We start from the raw sequence: 22,362 nt of genomic DNA on the forward strand, positions 1-22,362 counted from the left end.
AACTGAGGTTGTATGATTATGGCGTAAAGCTAATAAAACAATCCAAACAATGCAGTCATGATTTAATGAAAGGTGACTCTCTTAAATTGCCTTAATTCCAAATCTCTGGCCTTACTTTAATTTAATGACTCTGTTCTTAAGCAGTAATCTAATTTTAAGCTTTTTGTTTATTTCAAGTAAAGTCAAACAATATGTGTGTATGCTAAGAAGAGTCTATGGGTGACACTTGAGTTGATGTATCACATTAGAAATGATTAGGGGAACCTCATTTAAGTAACCTATACAAACTGTCTCTTTTATGATGCACAGAAATAAGAAATAAAATTAACTATATATCTCTCCTATTCAAAATTTAACTGTTGAATGTTAAATATTTTCCACATCTATTCATTTTAGATTTATTGCAGTATCCGAGGTGGGAACTCTTCCAAATTCTTAGAGCATTTTAACCATAAAAGGCATAAAAATATTTTGCAATCCCATGAGAAGTAATCTAATACTTAGGAGTTTTATAAAAGGAATGAATAGAGTATGAGTTTTCAAAATTAGAACTTCATGCATAGTCCATCATGTACAGCACTCACTTCTGTGCCTATAATGTGTTTGGTTCTAGAAACACCAAAGAGACAAAGGTGAAGGGAAGTGAAATTTATGGAGTACTTTCTATTTTCCAGATATTTTAACTATTTGCTAATTTATTTCTTACAGTACTCCAATGAGACTAGAAGGTTGTTATGGTCTCAATGTTTATGCCTCCCCAAAATGTATATGTTAAAATCTAATCCCCAATGTGTGGTGTTAAGAGATAGGGTCTTTGGAAGATGATTAAGCTGGATGATATTAGTGCCCTTACAAAAGGAGCCCAAGGGAGTGTGTCTTCCCCTTCCACCAAATGAAGTCACCTCAAGAAGGTACCATCTATGAGGCACAGAGGGAGCCCTTACTAGATAATGAGTTTTCAGTTGTCTTGATCTTATATTTCCAGCCTCTGGGACTGTGAGTAATAAATTTCTGTTGTTTCTTCATCTCCCAGATTATGATAATTTTGCTATAGAAACCCAATTGGACTAAGGGAGAGGTGTTATGTGGATGTTAAAGAGAAGAAACCTACAGCTTAGTGAGATTTAGTAATTTTCCCCTGAGTATAAAGGAAGTATAGAGAGAGATGGAATTTAAACACAGGTAGAGGAAAGGAAAGGAAGATAAGTCATAAAGTGACCACTTCATTTCATCCTGGCAACACACATTCACTCATTCATTCCACCCCTCACAGCATCTGGTATGTGCCTATGTCAGCCATGAAAGTTATAAAATGAAATAAGTAGATAGGAATTCTGACCCAAGTTCACTGTCTGTGGCACTAGGTTGCAAGTGTTATGAGGACTGTCCAAAGCAAATTCAATTTGCTTTTTTAATTGAGTCACTGTCCCATGCCAGACTCTGTCTTGTTTATCCTTGAAATGATGTGAGACAGACATTATTCCCTTCATTTTGTAGATGAAGAAACTGAGTTTCACAGAGATTAGGAAAACTGTCAATGATAATCCAACAACTAAGTGAGGAGGGAGTGTCTTCCTTTGAATCAGGTTCGTGTTTCATCTTTCATGTTCACCTTGTGCCAGACTTGAAGTCATACTCCAACTTAAAAAAAAAAAAATCAAATATAGAGTACATTCATTGAAGCATTAGTGAGCAGTGTAGATTTTATAGATAGTTTCTTTAAAAAGTATTCCATTGCAGTACTTGTTCTCACTAATATTAAAACTTCACATAGCAATTTAAGAAAGCATAAACAACGGGGTGCGGTGGCATGCGCCTGTAATCCCAGAGGCCTAGGAGGCTGAGGCAGGAGGATCACAAGTTCAAAGCCACCCTCAGCAATTTAGTGAGGCTATAAGCAACTTAGCTAGACCTGCCTCAAAATTAAAAATGAAAAGGGCTGGGGATGTAGCGCAGTGGGTAAGTACCCCTGAATTCAAACTCTCATTTCAAAAAAAAAAAAAAAAAGTATAAACACTTCAATGGGATCAATGGGATGGTGTGGATTGCTGTCTTCAGCATGCTCTTCATCCCAAATGTGGTCCCAAGCATCTCTTTCTCCTGCTCTGAAGTCAATCACTACAGAGGTGGCTACTGATCTTAACGTCTTGATGGAGAAAATGTTTCTTCTGGACACTCCCAGGGGTAATGGTTAGGAAATAGCTAAACAGATGGTACATGATTTCCTCTCCCTAAGCCATCACAATTTTTCCTCTGCATTATGCCAGGGAAGTTCTGGCACATCAACCTAATTGACTCTAGGACACTACTGAATTCAACCTTCAGTCAGCCAGCTTAGCAACTATTGATTCTACTCCTAGTGCTCTGGTCACATTCTCAAGTCCACAACCATGAGTGAGTGCACCCACATCAACACATTTGACCCACTCAACCCATCTACTTCATCCTTTTCTTGAATCAATTCTCAAATCACTTTTTTAAGTGTTCCATTCCAGCTTCTCCATTTCTGCCCAAGAAATTATTTGAGTACCACAGACATATAGAAACAACCAATTCAGGATTCCATCTAGGAGGTCAGTTCTCTGAAGCCGTTCCTGGTATCAGTGACTATAAAGTCAAAGTTCTCAGAGAAAATAACATTCTGAAGCTCATTAGTTGAGCAGGTTTCAATAAAGGGACCCTTTGCAAAGGTGTAGATTGTTTTTGGAGGAAGTAACAAATGATGGTGCAGCATTCCATCTCTTCTCATTTCTGGGACTAAGAATAAGGAAAGGAGCAGTTTCTGGAATACAGAGAAATGGGTTGCATAAAAAGGACAGGAACCTTAACCTTCTACAGAGGACCACCCAGCAGGCAGTGACCCACCGGGGGGAGCTGGGAGTGAAACCACTTCTGCCTCACTCTTGTGCTGTCCATGTTCCCCAATGGCCCAGCTGGAGGCCAGAGGGTAGGGCAGCCTTTGCTGGCTTCCCTACACATTGACCTCCTGAAGTACACAGCAAGGTAGAAAAGGGTAGAAAGGAATCTGGAGGGGCAAACAGAAGATACCCAAGCAATAGGCCAATAGTCAATGTAGGATTATTTATGTTATTTAAAATGTATCTGGAAAAAAGCTATGTTCAAGTATAATTGTTTTTGCCCAGATAACTAATTATGTTGAATAGGTAACTGCATTCATTTTGTGAAAACAGAGCAATTAAATATTCAGGACTTCAGCCAAAGAGTTTATCTTAAGGAACATTTTAAGTTTTGAAAAATTTACATTTATAACAGAGTTATACTCATTTGCATTTAATGATCACATTATTTCAAAAACATTCATTATTTAACAAAGAATAATGAAGTACTTTCTCTTCTCTTTTCTCAATTTTGGCTGTAATTTAATATATGTACAGTGTCCATTTTCATAAACCATATATAAACTGAAACATACATATTAAGTTAGCAGTATTTGTTATATAAAAGAGAACATCATGAAGTTCTTGGGTAGAAAACATAAACAAATTGAAAGGGTTGTAAAAGTGATGAATACTTAAAATAACTTTGCTTCAGTGTTATTTATATCATACTTAATTTTTTTAAGAGTACATGTTTTGAAGGTAATAAAGCTAAACTATATCTTATGTCAAGTTTTAACTTTTGAAACTTCTGAGGGTAAGTGATATTATTACATGCTGCTCAACTTAAAAGTGCTCTAAACAGAATCCTTCATTCAAGGCTCTCTTTGGTACTTAAGGATTAAATCAAAGCCTTGGCATTGGGAATTTGGGACAGTAGTTAAGCATGTGGACATCTGTCTGGGGTTAAAATGTCTTTAAAATGTGGTTAATGTGGTGCCTACCTCCTAAAGGTACATATGTTGATAATTAAAGTGCCTGGATAGAACCTAGCATATAGTAAATGCTCAAATAAGTCTCTTTGCTGTGCACTTGCCTAGTAAGCATGTTATTCCTTGTACTCTCCCCAAAGATAACTAGCTCAGAGGAGGCTACCTTGATGCACTGATCCCTGATCAGAGACAGATTCTTTCTAGTAACCTGTATTTTTACTTTATAATTCCTACTTTGTAATTATGTCTAAATTAATGTCTGTTTCTCTTGTGAAGGTTGTAATTGTTATAAGCAACTGTGTTTTGCACATCAGTGTCACATGATAATAGTAGAGGTAGTATTTTTTTATATGAACTTACTGATTGACAGTAAGTCCCCAGAATACTTAGAATGCTGCTAGGCACAGTCATTTGCTCAGTAAATATCTTGATAATCAGCGGACAACAGACACTGACCTGGAGATTACAAGAAACACCTAGACCTGAAAATTCATTCAGGTAGTGATGTTGAACCTTATGGTAAAGTACTTGTTGGGCTTTCACTGCACTGCAGCTTTGCCATGTGGAGTTGAAATGTATGCTTAGTCTTGTTCCTCAGTAAAGGCATTCACTGAGCCCACGATCTGCTTTGCTCAGGCACTAGAGGAAATGTTATAGTTATTAGTAGTAGCAAGTCTTCCTTATACAAGGTTTAGCTTCAAACACTTAAGCACTTCTCCCTATAACTTTAGCCTGAGTTGTTAAGAAAATATTTTTCAAGTGAATGATTTTTATTTGCACAAGTCAGAAGAAATGGGTATTTTGTTAAGCTATGAAGAGATATTTATTGAGGGCCTATTGTGTGCAATGGTTTGAGATATAAGCCACTTGCAGTGGAGAATAAGATTTTTTAAAAACTGGAATTCCAGAAGTTTCTCTGAGAATGACAAGCAGTAGAAAAAGGCCCATGAGGGTTATGCAGGAGCAGCCAGACACAGGGGGGACAGAAAATTAAATAATGCAAAATGAGCATTTGGGAGGTGCCTGAAATACAGGGAAAAGAGAGATTTCAGCTGCTGTTTTGAGTGAAAGATGTATTAGTTATCTGTTACCATGGAACAAATCATCCCGAACTTGGCTGCTTAAAACAACAAACATTTAGAAACACAGGATTGTGTGCAGGAAGCTGAGAGTGGTTTGTTTGGGTGGTGCTCCCTCAGGGTCTTTTGAGGTGTGCAATCAGGCAGGCAGGCAGCCCTCTCAAGGCTCGGCTCACACAGCGACTGGGAGAGCCCCAGCCCTCCCCACTGGGCCAGAAGCTTATCAGTGTCCTCATGACCCAGTAGCTGGCATCCATCTCCCAGTGGAAATGATTCAAGGGGGCCACATCAGAGAGCAACCAAGAGGGAGACCACCATTTCTTCACAGACTAATCTTGGAGATGGCAGTTGATACTTCTGCCATGATATACTCACTTACAAGGAAGACACTAAGTCCAGCCCACTTTCAAGGAAAGGGAAATTAAGCTGTACTTCTTTAGGGGAGAAGCATTAAAGAATTTGGGAATATGTTTTCAAAACTTGGAAAACCTAGATAGGGACATACTCAGATCTCTTTGTGACATCCTATGTATAATCACTGGGTTGGGCTAACTTTTTTTAACTTTGAAGATATAAAGTAAAAAAATCACTTTTTCCCTCAAACTACTAAGAATCAGTGTGTGTGTGTGTGTGTGTGTGTGTGAGAGAGAGAGAGAGAGAGAGAGAGAGAGAGAGAGAGAGAGAGAGAGAGAGAGAGGGAGAGAGAGAGAGAGAGAGAAAGAGAGAGAGAGAGAGACAGACAGACAGACAGACGGACAGACAATGGTCTGTGGAGGGAACATGGTCACCCTCAGCATGATTTGGAAGTCAGGAAGGACTTCATAGAAGACAAATGAGTTGCTCCATAATATAAATATTAATACATAATATTTACTTAATATACTTTGCTTTTTATTGAAGGAAACATAATTCAAGGAAGATTTTTCACTCTTTAAATGAAGCAAAATATCTGTGTTCATTAGTTAGCTGCATGTGTCTTTTCTTCCCATTGAAAATATTTCATATCTTTAGCTGAAAGTCCTTAATTATTTATTATGTATTGAATAAGGCAGAAAAAAATTCCTTGAATGATTGATGATCTACCATTTTGTTTCTTCCTCTGTTAGAGAGAGAGAATGAATATCTCCACTAGCACTAGCATATGTGTATGATACTGTATGTACCAAGCATGCAGATCTCAAAATACATGAAAGTAGGCTGAGACTTCCATTCACATTCTCATTAGTCCAAAAGCTGTGCAATGGGAACTGTGAAACTCCATATTCATCAGTTAAACTTGCTACTTCTGCTATGGTCATTAGTGCCACAGGCAAACAGAAGATATATGCAACTTAAAAAGAAAAAAAAAAAAAACCCTCTATCTCCTCTACCCTTATATTATTTACTTGATCAAGCACACAGCTATTTTGCTACAGAGGACTTTGTTGTTTTCGCCCCTCTTCACTCCTATAATGTCAATGATGCTGATGCAGCTGCACAATTAGCATAGAAAGTTGTCCAATTCTGTAGTCAGAATACCAATAAGGTGGCCTCTTTCTAAGCATGTTTATTCTCTCTTGATTGACTCTTCACTTGCATGCTTTCTGCACAATGCATACTTACTTGCATATTCTCAGCCATCTGTCAAACACTCACCACGCCTTAAGGGTGGCCTAGTAATCAAACTGGAACACTATGGAAACATTGGTATGTGGCCCAATTATATAGAGCTGTGACCAAAATCTTTTCAAAGAAAGTAACTAATACAACTATAGAGTCTTGGTTGACTTAAATTTGAGTACATTTATTAACATGTAAATCTGCATTCACCAAAATAGAGCCAGCTATATATTTATGGTAAATGACTTCCAAGTTATAAACAACTATATTTCTCTATCCATTTCAACTGCAGCAGTCCAACATGATTTCTAGCCTGCAGAAAGGAATCCACTTTGTCATTTTATTAGTTATGCTACCCAGAGTAAGATAGGTTTATCATAAATTATGGACTTTGATGATGAAAAGAACATTTGAAAGCATACTCATGGGAACAAGAGGACGAAATAAATTGGAATTGTCCTAGAAAATCCTAGAAATACCTGGGTTAGATGGTCACACACTAATAGATCATCTAGCTCAATTTCCATCTGATTTGTAAAACCACTTTACAAAATATTATTCCACAAGAATCATATTGCTGAACTTGACACATATTCAATGAAGATATAACATTATCTCAATTCATTTAATACAAATTTATTAAGTGCCTTCTGGTGTGCCTTCTGTTTGCCAGGACCTTGGCTGAGAGTCTATACTATGAAAGAGAGACCCTATCCTTCCACATTTCTTCCCTTCCCTTTTGGGTGGATACTTTTATTATTTAGAAAGTGATTGCAATTATTTAGTCAAAATCCTCCTCTAGAAGATTCACTGGTTTGTCATTTGGGAGTTGTGCAAGCTCTTTTTTGTCTTGACAGTACTTTAGAAGATAGTTTTTTTTTTTTTTTTTTTTTTTTAAGAAGAAAGTACTTTTAAAGATAGTTATTATGTTGCTCCTGAATCTTTTCTTCTACAGGGCTTCTGTCCCTGGAAAATCAAGATTACTGTCGTCTAATCACAATTTTATATAAAAATGTTTATTTTTAATGTGTGTTGTTGAACCAGACATAGTCTACCTTAGGCAAGTCTGGACTTAAACACCTAAAAAACACTGAAAAGAGTATGTTATATTTAAACTAGAAGCTTGGATTTTTAATGGATTTTGTGGGTATGAAATCACAGAAGGAAGACAAGTTGACTTTTCTTAAACAGTGTTTATCTCCCTACATCCTGTCATCTCTTGGTCAGATAGTATTTTAAATAGTAGGGTAAATCTCTGTAGCTAGAGTCCTTGTTTTCTAGGTCTTATTCTTATCACCCTGGACATATTTTTGTATGTGATTTATATAACTCATGAATATTAAGATGCTCATACTCAAGTAACAATTAAATCTTCATTTGCAATAGAACCTTTGCTTCAGGGAAAAAGAACATTGCCTAATCACATAAACATGAAATGCATCTCTTCAAAATAAAACAGACATTTTCATAATGTTATGCAATCTTTTAAAGTTAAATAAGCAAGAAAAAAAGAAATAATGCTGAATCTGGAAAATAAAAGGGAATGAAGTAAAAGTCTAGTAGTTTAAACCTTTGCTCTCAAAAAAGAGCTACATGTTGATTGCTAAAAATAATTTCAGGGCATAATAGACAAGTGTAAAGGAAAAGCAAAGCTCATTTGGTACACTACCAATATCAGGTGATCACTGATAACAGTTTGATGTATGTCCTTCAGGACCTATTCTCTATGTATGTGTACATAATGTAATATAAAACTATAAACTGCAATCACAATAGATGTATCTAGTAACCTGTTTTATCATGTAATTAATGTAGTACAAATAATAGATACAGATAAAACATTATAAGAGTACTTTTCATAATGACAGGATTATGTACAAGAACCACAAAATTTGAAACTTCCTTCTAATGACAGGCATTTAAATCATTTGCAGTTTATTGTGGTCAAATATATGCATTCATATTTTTTTCCATTTTCTGATTATCTACTTGAGATAAACAGAATGAAGTACAAGTGTTGACTCAGAAGGTAAACACATTTACAAATTCAATGTCTTGCCAAACTATTCTCTGGAAACACAGGAGTGCCAGTTCCCACACTCTCACGAGGGACAGTATCCTACCATTTTAAATTTTGAGAATCTGATAATTTTATTTTAATTGAATCTATTTGAGTACTACAAAGGTCAAAAAAATATTTGTGTAGGTTTACTGGCTATTTATATATCTTCTTTGGAAACAGGATTTGTTAAGTTTTTCATTAGGAACTTTTTCTTATTAATTTGGAAGATACTATTATATAAAACATTAATACTATTATGCCTTTTCTGATATCTGCACTGAAAATTTTATTTGAGTGTGGATTTGTAATTTGTCTACAATGGCTTCCTCCCTCAAAATAGAATTTTTAAATTATAATGTAGTAAAAAATATTAGTGGCTTGTTATTTTGGAGTATTGACTTCTAATAGACTTTAGTCAGAATTTTCCAAGGTGGCCCATTTAAAATAATTTCTCCATAATTAAAAATGATTCATGCATTCAGTCTTATATCAGCTTTTAATTTCTTGGTAATGGTCTTAATAATTAATAACAAACATTGATTTAGGTTTATCAGACTGTATGCTAAAATAATATATTTCAAATGTAGTTTCTTCAATAAATTAAAACTTTCTTTTTACATGAATTGACTTAGTAAAAGTTATCAAATGCGAAGTAAATGTATATAGTTCCTATTCAGATAAAAATATGAGAAACAATAATAGTTACTCTGATCTCACACAACTATATGAGTCGTATGAGATGTAGGTCTATAATTTGAAATCATTTTCTTAGAAAGTGCATGATGACAGTGTTCTTGAACAAGGTATTTAATGCTGAGGAAATAAAAAGTAATGTTAGAGGAACTTCCCTTCTTCCCTTCCTCCCATCCTCCCCCTTCCTTCCTTCCTTTTCTTCTTCAAGAGTAATGTCCCTCAAATTGAGCTTTGAAGGATTAATAGGTTTAGACAGGCAAAAGATGTTGAAGAGTGTTTCTAGAAGTAGGAAGAGCCTCATACTACCAAACAGAAGTAAGTAGGAAGACTATAATTATGAGAATACCAACCTAGTTCAATCAGAGAATGGGTCACAGAAGAGCTGAGATTGATGCTAGTGGGACAACAGCTGGAAACACTTGAGTGACAGGCTTAAGAGCTGAGTTGCCATGTGATCTGTGATGGAAACCATCTTTAAATTACGTTCCTGCCATTTATCAATTGTTTTGCTGGAGACAGATTCCTCAAATTTCTCTTAAAAGATTTATATTTAGAGAAGGATGATTATTTTTCTATGCTTTGAAGAGAAAGGGCTAGAGTGAAGTTTGATAAATTGTACACTGAAGCATCAACCATTTTCTTTAAATGATAGATTCTAAAGTCAGTTAGTCACACATGCCAGGTAGAGCAGATAGAGTTATTTTAACACAACAACTTCTGATTGATTTTCTTTAGCAACACCCAATGTGAGTAGGTCAAACCACAAATTATGCCCTGTATGATTTTTCCTTCCAGCAGTTTGCTAATAGGATCATCCAACAAGAAAAAAGCCTTTTTCAAGATTAAAAACATCATCTGGATAAGTTTAGATTATTTTGATAGGTACATCTCAAGGGTAAACTGAAGTGAAAAAAGGTATCTTTGTAGCTATGCTTCAGTTGCTTTCTTCCTTTCCAAAATATGATCAGACATGCAATGTTGTTTTTACTGCTTTTTTTTCCTTAAAAGGGTGAATGTTTACATAAGTTTCAGATTTTGTTTATTTAGGACATCATAACTTTATAGTTTAAAGAAAGGAAATAAAATTTATGTTTTCATCTGGTGGTTGTCTTCCCAAAAGCTAACAATTTTTAAGTACAGTGTCATTAACACTCATAATCAGTGTGAATTTCAAAATAAGGGACAAAAAAAAAAAAAAAAAAAAAAAAGCAAAGAAAAGAAAAAAACCACACCCCAAAAACAAAAAACAAAGAAACATTTTCTTTCTCTTGCATTTGCTTTGAGAGTGAGTGTTCAGAACATGAAATTATATACAGTTGGCATTCACTGATTTGAGAGAGGTCTGAATTTCCAATATTTGCTGACCTTAAGTGGTATTATTTTGGGTTATAAAAGGCTGCCAAAGTCTGACTCTAGGCAAGGTAACCACTTATTGTATATTTATGATTCTCTTTAAATATCTTTCTAGTCTACCATGTTTATAATAATCAGATCCTGGTACAGCACTGCTTGTGAAAACAGGGCACAGGCTGTATAATGCCCAACACCATTAATCACAGGGAACATGATGTGAATGGTGCCCCCTGGCGTTGTGCAAAGGAGAGCTGCAAGAAAATATCCACATCATAAGAGTAAAATTCTGCAACATCTCAGGCATACTGGCGTAAATGTTTAGAAATAAAACTATACCTTTGTATCACATTTTTGAAATTGGGAAATTATTAAAATAGATTAAATCTTGTGAGATTTTAAAATACCAAGTGCAAATATGTATTTATGTGTGCATGTGTTTAAATACATACGTATATATATACAAAATATAACCTTCAAGAGTATACATGATCCAAGATGTATTGTCACTTCGGTGAAATTAAACTGAATAAATATTTTAAAAATGGATATATATACATAATTCATGATATCAATTTTATTTTCCTGGGGAAAATTTGGGATGTAATAGTACAACACCAGATTTTTACTCTATAAATGACTTTTCGACTAAACCTGATTTGTTCTGAAAATTTAAATATCATACCAACACACTTGTAAAGTATTTAATTTTATGGATTGAGAATTCACCTACTTTTTTTTTTTTTCTGTTCAGCCTTTATCTTTTAAAAATCCAGAAAATGTCTCTCTGACTGATGTCTATCTGTCAATATGTTAGTGGTAAGAGTGTTTATATACCTGCACTTAATTTTCAAAATGTGCCTCAATACTTCTCAGGAATGAACTAGGGAACAATTTTATTCTTGAACAAGGAATACATGAAGACAATCACATTGTAAAAGTCTAACATAAATCTTAAATAGACAGAATAAAATGTCCCTTTTCACATCCTATCCAACTCCTACTTCTACTCCATTACCCAAAAGTAAACCACACTAATAGTTACTAAGAATACTTCTTGTTCTTTTACTCTCACTTACATATCTATACATTTTCATGTTTATCTGCTTTTAAATAATGAATGAGGACACTATTCATATGGTTTTACTTTAACACTTTTTAAATCAATAATAATCACTAGGGATATTAATGTAACCATACCCAAGAATCTACTATATTCCTTCTGATGACTTCAAAGTTTTTTTAAGTGTGACAAGATTCATTTTATTTAACCATTTCCCTTCTGACTTATCTTCTGCAATTTTTAGCTATTATAAATCATTCTTGGATGAATATTCAGAATTAACTAGTTTTATATAATATGAATACTATGTCTACAATGACAGTTTTTATACTTCAGCACAAAATATATTCACATTTTAAAAAATTAATAGACTTTGCCACTTTAAAGTGGCTTTAAGTTTAACCTCTTACTAATTTAACCTCTCACATTTTCTTGTATCATACTAAATTAAGGTGTTACTCTTTTTACAATTAGCCAATCTTGTAATTGAAAAATAATTTCTTCTTTTATTTGCAGTTCTTTTATATATATATACATACATATATATATATATATGCACATATATATATATATATATATATACACTCTACCATGGAGCCACAACCCCAGCCCCAATTGCAGTTCTTTGTTATTCAGTTTTCCGTCACTGCAAAAGAATGGCCCTTAAGAAAAAAATACCTGGGATAATAAACTTAGAAAAAGAAAAGATTTATTTTGTCTTACAGTTTTATTTTTTTGTTTGTTCTTTATAGTTACACTTGACAGTAGAATGTATTTTGATATATCATACATACATAGAGTATAATTTCCCATTTTTGTTGTTGTACATGATGTGGACACTGATCATGTATTCACATATGAACATAGGAAGGTTATGACTTATGCTTTCTACTGTCTTATCCATCCCCATCTCCACTTCCTTACACCCACTCCTCCCTGTTCAATCAGGTGAACCCCCCACCACCACTCCCTCCTGTTGTGAGTCAGCATCTGAATATCAGAGAGAATATCTGACCTTTGGATTTGGGGGATTGGCTTATTTTGCTTAGCATGATATTCTCCAGTTTCATCCATTTATCGACAAATGCCAGAATTTCATTCCTCTTTATGGCTAATCAATATTCCATTGTGTAGTATACAACATTTTCTTTATCCATTCATCTGTTAAAGGGCGCCAAGGTTGGTTCCATAGTTTAGCTATAGTGAATTGAGCTGCTATAAACGTTGATGTTGCTGTGTTACTACAGTAAGCTGATTTTAAGTTCTTCAGGTATATACCCGAGGAGTGGGATAATTGGGTCAATGTGGCTCCATTCTAAGTTTTCTGAGGAATCTCCATGCTGCTTTCCAGAGTGTTTGCACCAATTTGCAGTCCCACCAGCAATGTATGTGTGTATCTTTTCCCCAAATCCTGACCAACATTTATTATTGCTTGTATTCATGATAATTTTCATTCTGACTGGAGTGAGATGAAATCTCAGTGTAGTTTTAATTTTCATTTCTCTGATTGTTAGTGATGTTGACCATCTTTTTGTATATTTGTTGACCATATTTCCTCTACTGTGAAGTGTGAAGTTCCTTTGCCCATTTATTAATTAGGTTATTTGTTTTTTGGTGTTTTTTTTTTTGAGTTCTTTATATATCCTGGAGATTAATGATCTATCTAAGGTGCAGGTGGCAAAGATTTTTCTCCTATTTTGTAGGCTCTTTTTTCACATTCTTGATTTTTTTTTTTTTTTTTTTTTTTTTTGCTGTGAAGAAACGTTTTAGTTTGATACCATTCCATTTATTGATTTATTGATCTTGATTTTACTTCTTGTGCTTTAGGAGTTTTGTTACATATGGATTTTCAGTTTTCCCAGCACCATTTGTTGAAGAGGCTCTCTTTTCTCCAATATATGTTTGTTTATGGCATCTTTGTCTAGTATGAGATAATTGTTGGTTGTTATGTGGGTTTGTCTCTGTGTCTTCTTCTATTCTGTACCCTGGTCTTCATGTCTGTTTAGGTACCAACACCATATTGTTTTTGATACTATAGCTCTGTACTATGTCGTAGTTTTAGAGCTTCTACTCCATGATTACTTGGCCTCACTGCTTTTGGGCAAATGGTGAGGCAGCAGCATGTCATTGAGCAAAAGTGTTCACTTTTTCTTTCACCAGGAAAGAAAAGGGAGAGCTAGGAGGGGACCAGGGTCCCATTGTCCCTTCAAGGTATGGGTCCATGTCTTGAAGATTTCACACTATGCCCAGTCTTAAAGGTTCCATCACTTCACAATCCCCACAGTAGGGACTAAGCCGTTAAACACATCGGTCATTAAGGCTGAATATTTTTTATCTGTTTAAGGACAGTTCATTTTCTTTACCCATGTCTCTGTTATCTTGTTTCACTTTTTCTTATTTTATCACAGGAACCATTGATGTATAAAATATTTTTAGCCTTCTTATATTGATTTTTAAGTGTTTTCTCCAAATTATTATTTTTCTTTACATATTTTTTCTTTTTCCTAAACTCAGTTATGCTTAAAAAGAAGTTTTACCTATGGGCTCTCTCATCAAATTTTTAACAAAAAGGTAAGTGGTTAATTTCACAATTAAAAATATTTTCCTCCATATGTTTCTCATCGTTATATAATTTCATATTTTAAATTTAGCACTTTATCATTCTATTTTCCTCCTTTATTAGTTTAACATTTATCATTTATTCATCGCTTACAAAAGAGATTATAATATGTGTCCCTGACTTATTAATTATGTATAAATGAACACTTTTCTCAAATAATACCAGAATTTTATAATTCTACTGATTTACCTTCCTCTCCATTTTTTGCTATTGTCATTGTGTATTTGAAACTTGACAAAATTTTGCTGTGTTATATACTCAATATTTATTTAGAATGATCTAATAATTGACCTGTCCTATTTTACTATCCCTTCACATACACATTTATTTCTTTCACTTTTAATTTGTAATAACTTTATGCCTTAAGAACAGCTTTAAGTATTTGTTTTACAGTATTTCTGTTTGTAATGAATTTTATTATTTTTTTAAAAATTAATTTTTAACTGATACATAAAAACATAAAAATCATATATATTATTGGGATAATGTGATATTTTGATACATATATATACCATAAAGTGTAATGTTTAAATCAGATTACATATATCTCATCAAACATTTATCAATTCTTTAGAATGAAAACTTTTAAATCTTTTCTTCTAATTTTTGAAATACAAAGTATATTATCTATAGTCACCCTATTTTGAAATAGCACACCAGAACTTATTGCTCCCACTAAAGTGCAACTTAAGTACCCATTGATCGGCCTTTCCCTATCTTTTCTTCTTCCCTACTCTCCCTAGCCTCTGGTAACCACCAATTCCTTCTATAATGTCAGCCTTTTTAGATTCCACATATGAATAAGATCCTGCAGCACTTGTCTTACTATGCCTGCTTTATTTCACTTAATATAATAATCTTGAGTTCCATCCATTTTGTTGCAAGTGATATTTATCACTGTACAGTATTCTATTGTGTACATGTACCATTAATCAGTAGATGGGCACTTCTGTTGTCTTCATTTCTTGGCTATTGTAAATAGAACCACAATAATCAGAGGAGGGCAAATGTCTCCCTGACACACCAATTTCATTTCCTTTGGATATATACTCAGCAGTGGGATTGCTGGATCACATGATGGTTCCAAGAATATAAATTCCAGAATAACAACATTTGGTAAGACAGAATAGTTGGCACATTCCATCTGGTGCTTCATATCAGGAAAGTTATAAAGGTAATGTGAATAACCTATGATTTACTATTTATTTCTTATTATGATCATTCCCATGTCTAAGACACAATGAAGACTCTTAAGGTAATTGGGAATCTACAGAAAGCACTTTTTATGGCACTTTAGTCTCCTAAGGCTGTTTAAAAGTGTCCCTTGGTAGATTGTTTCTTGTAGAACTTCCATGCACTGCCATTAAATAAACAATATGGCATTAACTGAAGGACTACTGTGTCCTGTATTGTACTCTAGGCTGTCACATGTCAAAGAAAAACCAGCAAATGATCTTTGCTTCCGGGAAGATTATGTTGAACTGTGTTGACTATATCAACCCACAGGAAATAATTAGAAAACTATACAATAGTGCATATTTATGTACTCATTATGTAAGAGCAGCCAAAATTCAGCAGGAAGAAAGAGACTAATTGAAATATAATCATAGACTGTGATTAAAGAGTTTTTATAAACCCTTTGTTTGAGATATGATGTAATTAAGACAAGTTTGCATCAGTGAGGAAGTGAAATTTGAATTAGGTCTTAAAAATTGAGTAGACTAAGTATGAAAATAGAAGAAATTTGACGGGATTAATTTATTTCACTTTTCCTGATTTTTATTTGTATGAAGATATACATACCATATTCAATTTAGCTTTGTCAAATAATCCATAAATTCTTAAAGTATATATGATTAACAATGCTTCTAATGCCGAAAGACAGCTTATTTCCTTAATCCAAAGCTCACTTTATACAATTATTCTTTTTGCAAACTACTACTTGGTTATATTAACACTTGAATAATCTTGACAAGAAGTTGCTTTAAGCGGTTAAAGATCCAGATGCTGATCAGCATGCATTAAGTGATTCAGCTTAATTGGTTCCATCTAGATAAATTACTTACCTCAGTTCCTATCACAATTTCTTCCCTGGTAGAGAAGAACAGAAACTCATATAGCCTGTAGTGTTGAAACAAGCTGAAATACAAAATAGATGTGCAACTATGATAAATTTATTTCAGGGAAAAAAAGAAAACACATAAAGGCATTTTACTAAAAATATGTTTGTGCTGATAAAACTAAACTAAAACTAAAGATATTAAATTCTAATATAAAGTTATCCACCTCTTTTATTTCAAAATAAATTGTCTAGAAATGCTAAGAAAGAAATTTAATTTTTTGAGATATTGACAATATAACACGGTACCTAGAATAGTGTCAGTAAATCAATCTGTGATGATTGGATAGGTTCGGGATAAGGGAGCAATTAGATTGCATCTTAGTAATTCCTAGCTTAAAACCAGATAATGTACTATCCCTAAATAACCCTAAATTTCACATTATTTGCTGTTTTGCTCCAAAATAGAGTCAATTTGCTCTGGTATGAATGGCACTGAATTCTGTAATCTACTTCCATATCAATTACTTCTTCTTACAGTCTCAAACTGTTTCAAGATTAAATTAATCTCCAATAACACCTGAAAAATGATGCGACATGAGCCGAAATCCATTTAGAACATGTCCAACTTTCCTGTAGAATATTTAGTCACACATCAAAGGGTGGAATAAATTTAAGACGGATCATTTCCTTTTTTCCTCCTGGAAACTAGGTGGTCAGTGTATAAAAACTACAAAGAGTCAAAGAATAAGAGATTCTGAAAATAAATATTTCTAGTAAATGTAAAGAGCTTAGCAATGTATTATTGAGAGTTAAAAATATACTGAAGGTCTGACTTCTAATATCCTGTTTGTGATAATATTTGAATTTTTCTAATTCTCTTCCTGCTGGTTGGGAAAATTAATAGACTCATATTAAAGCAAAATGCCCAAGAACAAAAAATTGTCTTAGTGGTTTCTCTTTCACTCTGGTGCCTTTTGCTATTTAAGAAAATTGATTTTAATATAACTGAGAAATTAACATTTGTGAAATGTAGCTACAGAGCATGTATAATAATGTCTTCTCCTGAATGCTGTAATGGATCAAAGTTTCAATTCATTTGGAATCAATGAAGAAATCCTCAGGCAGCTGGGTCTCTTTGAGTTATATTAGCAGTTGATCTCACTACTAACACAATCCATTAAAAAGTGATAGGTGTGTAGACTCAGTTATGGTTTTTATTTTTTTTATCTTGTACACTTGAATTACTCATCAATATTCACAAAACTAACTTAGCTTTTTGACACCACTTTGATTTGTTGGCTAGGAAAATACATTAAGATTAGTGAAGTTTGATAATTCATTGAAGCAAAATAAATTTATATTCTCCCTCCCTTAAATTGGTGGCCTAGAGAAAACTGTAAGGTCAAAAATATTACATTGGCAGTGAGTGATTTTGAGTAGAAAAATTGAAGACTATGTTTTGGAAATAGGCTTGGCTTCCTCCAAGTGAACAAGAATAAAATTTCCCTTTCTCCATCCTGTGTCACACAAAGCACTTAGTTCATAAATATTCCTTCTTGCAATTTCATAATTTTTCAGTCTTATACTCTTCATTGCATATAGGAATTAGGTTATCCATGTCAAGAGGGAAATGAACTTACAAAAAATGAACTGTATGCCTCAGTGCTATGGTCAGAGATGCAGGGCTGGGAGCAAGGCAGATCTAAGGTGGTACATCCAGGGAGAGGTGCTGAAAGAGTCAGGTTCTCAGGGCAGTCCAAGTTCCCACCTTTTCCCCACCTCACTCTTCAGCTTTACCAGGGAACAAGTAAATGGTCATACTTATAGTTGTGGGAGTACATTTTCTCTTTCTTCCTTTAGACTTCTGGATGATCAAGCTCCTAGACTATTTTGCCACACAACTAGCCTTAGTGTTAATTTAAAGGGAGATGGAATGGAAATAGGTCAAGATATCTGCTCCATGCCAGCATGTGCAATACACTATTGTGCACAGAGGGGCAGACTGGCTTTCTCATATTGGATATATGCCTGCACATATTACCTTTGCCTAATTCCTAGGGAACAGGTAGAATACACAATGAAAGAAATGTGCTTGGACTATATATATATATATATATATATATATATATATACACACACACACACACACATATACATATATATTATATATATGCATATACATGTATTCTTTATAGATCATGATATATAGAGATGAATATACAGAAGATATACATATACATCTATATATATCACACACATATATATAGTTCTCTGTATATCTATGCATCCATCACACATATATAAATGATTATATTAAAAAGCTACCATAGCATTTATAGTCATATTTATACTTGTCTGCAAAATACTATATATACAAATATACATGTTGCACAAATAGATTTGTCGGTACTTACAGTAATGTGGGGGAGAAATTTTGGTATTAGTTTTTTCAAATCAGAGACACATCCCAGGATATGTTAAGAGCATCCAATGGAATTTAATTTGATTGTCAATTTCTTGTGCTAGGAGTCACATTCTACAAATTGATCTACTTATATTAACTAGGGCTTTGAGCAGTTGGGTAAAGTTAATATCAGGTTAAATTGAAATACACATACACTTCTAATAATTGAGTTGTCTTCATATTTATAAAACTGCCTTACAGTCATCAAAATGAATGTATTACGTGATTTAATTGCCACTAAACTTACATTTATTAATCTACGTGGGATATTAAACAGGTGGTATATAAAAAGCAAATTTCCTTTCACCCAATTTAGTATCAATTCCAGATATACCACTAACTGATATATTATCTTTCTGTAACAGGGATTTTTAAAATATGAAATTTCTTTAAAATCACAAATGAAAATTAACTAGCATTGAAAATGATTAATTTTATTTGACTAATCTCTTAAATGTTACTTTTTTTTAAAAGAGACATAGGATTAGAAGTTTTTGGTATGTGAAGTTAGCTAGGCTAGAATCTAAAGGTGAAATAGAAAAGGAGGGAACTGTGCCAAACTCATTCTATAAAGTCAGTATCACCCTAATACCAAAACCAGACAAAGACTCATCAGGGAAAGAAAACTTCAGACCAATATCCCTGATGAACATAGATACAAAAATTCTTAATAAAAATATTGGCAAACCACACACAAAAACACATTAAAAAGATAGTGCACCATGACTGAGTGGGTTTCATTCCAGGGATGCAAGTTTGGTTCAACATACAGAAATCAATAAATGTAATTCACCACATAAATAGTCTTAAAGACAAGAATTCCATGATTATCATAATCAATGCAGAAAAAGCATTTGACAAAGTACACCACACATTCACGTTTAAAACACTAGAAAAACTAGGGATAGAATGAACTTAGCATCAAAAAACTCCCAAATAACCCATCAATAAATGAGAAAAAGAAGAAAACAGAAACTTCTCAATAGAAGAAACAAAAGGTAAATAAATACATGAAAAAAAAATGTTCAACATCTCAAGCAATCAGGGAATTATAAACCAAAACTGTACTAAGATTTCATCTCACTCCAGTCAGAATGGCAACAATCAAGAATACAAACAACAATAAATTGTGGGGAGAAAGGGACACTTGAATATTATTGGTGGCACTGCAGACTAGTTAGAACTGTTCTGGAAAGCAGTTTGAAGATTCCTCAAAAATTAGGGAGGGAATCACATATGACCCATCTATCCCATACCTGGCTATTTTCCCAAAAGATCCCATCTATCCCATACCTGGCTATTTTCCCAAAAGATCTAAAATATTAGCAATTCATTCATAGTGTCCCAGATATTTTGATATAATGTGTCACTACTCTCATTTACCTTTAAGTATTTTTTAATTTCACCCTGGAATTCTGCTCACCATTGGTCATTCAAAAGCATATTATTTAGACTCTAGGTGTTAGAGTATCTTCTATTTTTTTGTTGTTCATTTCTAATGTCATTGTATTATGATCTGATAGAATGCAAGGTATTATCTCTATTTTTTTTATATTTGTTAAGTGTTATTTTGTGGCCTAAGATATGGACTGTTTTAGAGAAGGATTCATGTGCTGCTGAGAAGGCAGTGTATTCAGGCATGGATGGATGCTATATTCTATATATGTCTCTTAAGTCTAAATTATTAATTGTATTTTTTAGTTCTATAGCTTCTTTATTTAGCTTTTGTTTGGAAGATCTACCCAGTGATGCAATAGGCATGTTAAAGTCACTCTGAAGTATTGTGTTGTGGTCTACTTGATTCTTGAAATTGAAAAGTATTTGTTTGACGTACAGATATGCTCCACTATTTGAGGCATAAATATTTACCATTGTTACATCTTGGACAAAGATGGAAAGTCAAGAAGCAATAAATGGGATGGTATCAAGCCTAAAAACTTCTTCATAGTTAACAACAGGATCAAGAATGTGAAGAGAGAGCCTACAGTGGGAGAAAATCTTTGTCATCTGCATATAGATAGAGCATTAATCTTGAGGAGATATAAAGAACTAAAAAAACTTAACACCAAAACAAATAAACAAAACAAAAACCCTATCAATAAATGGGCAACAGAACTGAACAGACACTCCACAGAAGAAAAACGAATGGTCAAAAAATGTATGAAAAAAAAGTTCAACATTTTATCAATTAGAGGAATGCAAATTAAAACTACACTGAGATTCCATCTCACTCCAATCAGAATGGCAATTATCAAGAATACAAGTACAATAAATGTTGGCGTGGATGTGGGGAAAAAGGTACACTTGTACATTTATGGTGGAACTGCAAATTGGTGCAATCACTCTGGAAAGCAGTATGGAGATCCCTCAGAAAACTTGGAATGGAACCACTATTTGACCCAGTTATCCCACTCTTTGGTATGTACCCAAAGGACTTAAAATGAACATACTCTAGTGACATAACCACATCAATGTTTATAGCAGCTCAATTTACAATAGCTAAGCTATGGGACCTACCGAGGTGCCCTTCGAGAGATGAAGGATAAAGAAAATGTGGTATATATACACAATTGAATATTACTCAGGCAAATAAAGAGATGACTTTATGATATTTGCTGGAAAATGGTTGGATCTGAAGACTGTCATGCTATGTGAAATAAGCCAATCCCCCAAAACGGAAGGTTGAATGTTCTCTCTGACATGTGGATGCTAACACACAATAAGGGGTGGGGAGGGAAGAATAGAAGTACTGGCAACAAAACAGACATGAAGACCAATGGAATATAATAGAATACAGAGAAACAAACCCACAGTTATCTCATACTAGATAAAGATGCCAAAAACATACTTTGGAGAAAAGATAACCTTTTTAACAAATGGTGCTGAGAAAACTGGAAATACAAATGTAGAAGAATAAAATGTGACCTTTATCTCTCACCTTGTGCAAAAGTCAATTCAAAGTGGACCAAGGACCTAGGAATTAGATCAGAAGCCCCTGCAAATGCTAGAGGAAAATGTTGGCCCAACACTCCAACATGTAGGCTCAGCGACTGACTAAGACTCCTAAAGCACAAGAAGTAAAATTAAAAATTAATAAATTTGATGGCATCAAACTAAAAAAAAAACAAAACAAAACAAAAAAAAAACAAGAAAACCAAAAAACTCAATTAATAAATGGGCAAAGGCACTAACCAGACACTTCTCAAAAGAAGAAATATGGTCAATAAATGTATGAAAAAATGTTCAATATCTCTAGCAATTAGAGAAATGCAAATCAAAACTACACTGAAATTTCATCTCACTCCACTCAGAATGACAATTATCAAGAATACAAGTAATAATAAATGTTAGTGATGATGTGGGAGAAAAGGTACACTCATACATTACTGATGGGACTGCAAGTTGGTGCAACTATTCTGGAAAGCAGTATGGAGGTTTCTCAGAAAACCACCATTTGAACCAGCTATCCCACTCTGCAGTATATATATCCAAAGAATTTAAAATCAGCATACTCCAGTGATATAGCTACATCAATGTTTAT

The 22,362-nt window shown here is 33.8% G+C and overlaps 1 protein-coding gene across 4 annotated transcripts in view; it reads right to left on the minus strand.

Annotated features, from left to right (window-relative positions):
• The window catches only part of CABCOCO1 (ciliary associated calcium binding coiled-coil 1), a 155,123-nt gene that overhangs the window by 76,437 nt on the left and 56,324 nt on the right, over positions 1–22,362 (minus strand). For 3 of the 4 annotated variants that reach the window (XM_079138548.1, XM_079138547.1, XM_079138546.1), the window contains one exon: positions 16,362–16,434. In XM_079138548.1, coding sequence (XP_078994674.1) covers positions 16,362–16,434 — 73 coding nt within the window. Of the gene's footprint in view, positions 1–5,866; positions 6,008–16,361; positions 16,435–22,362 lie in introns of those variants that run through there. The other variant, XM_079138549.1, reaches the window with a different exon arrangement.

Source organism: Sciurus vulgaris, assembly GCF_902686455.1.
Source record: "Sciurus vulgaris genome assembly, chromosome: 4".
Lineage (NCBI taxonomy): Eukaryota > Metazoa > Chordata > Mammalia > Rodentia > Sciuridae > Sciurus > Sciurus vulgaris.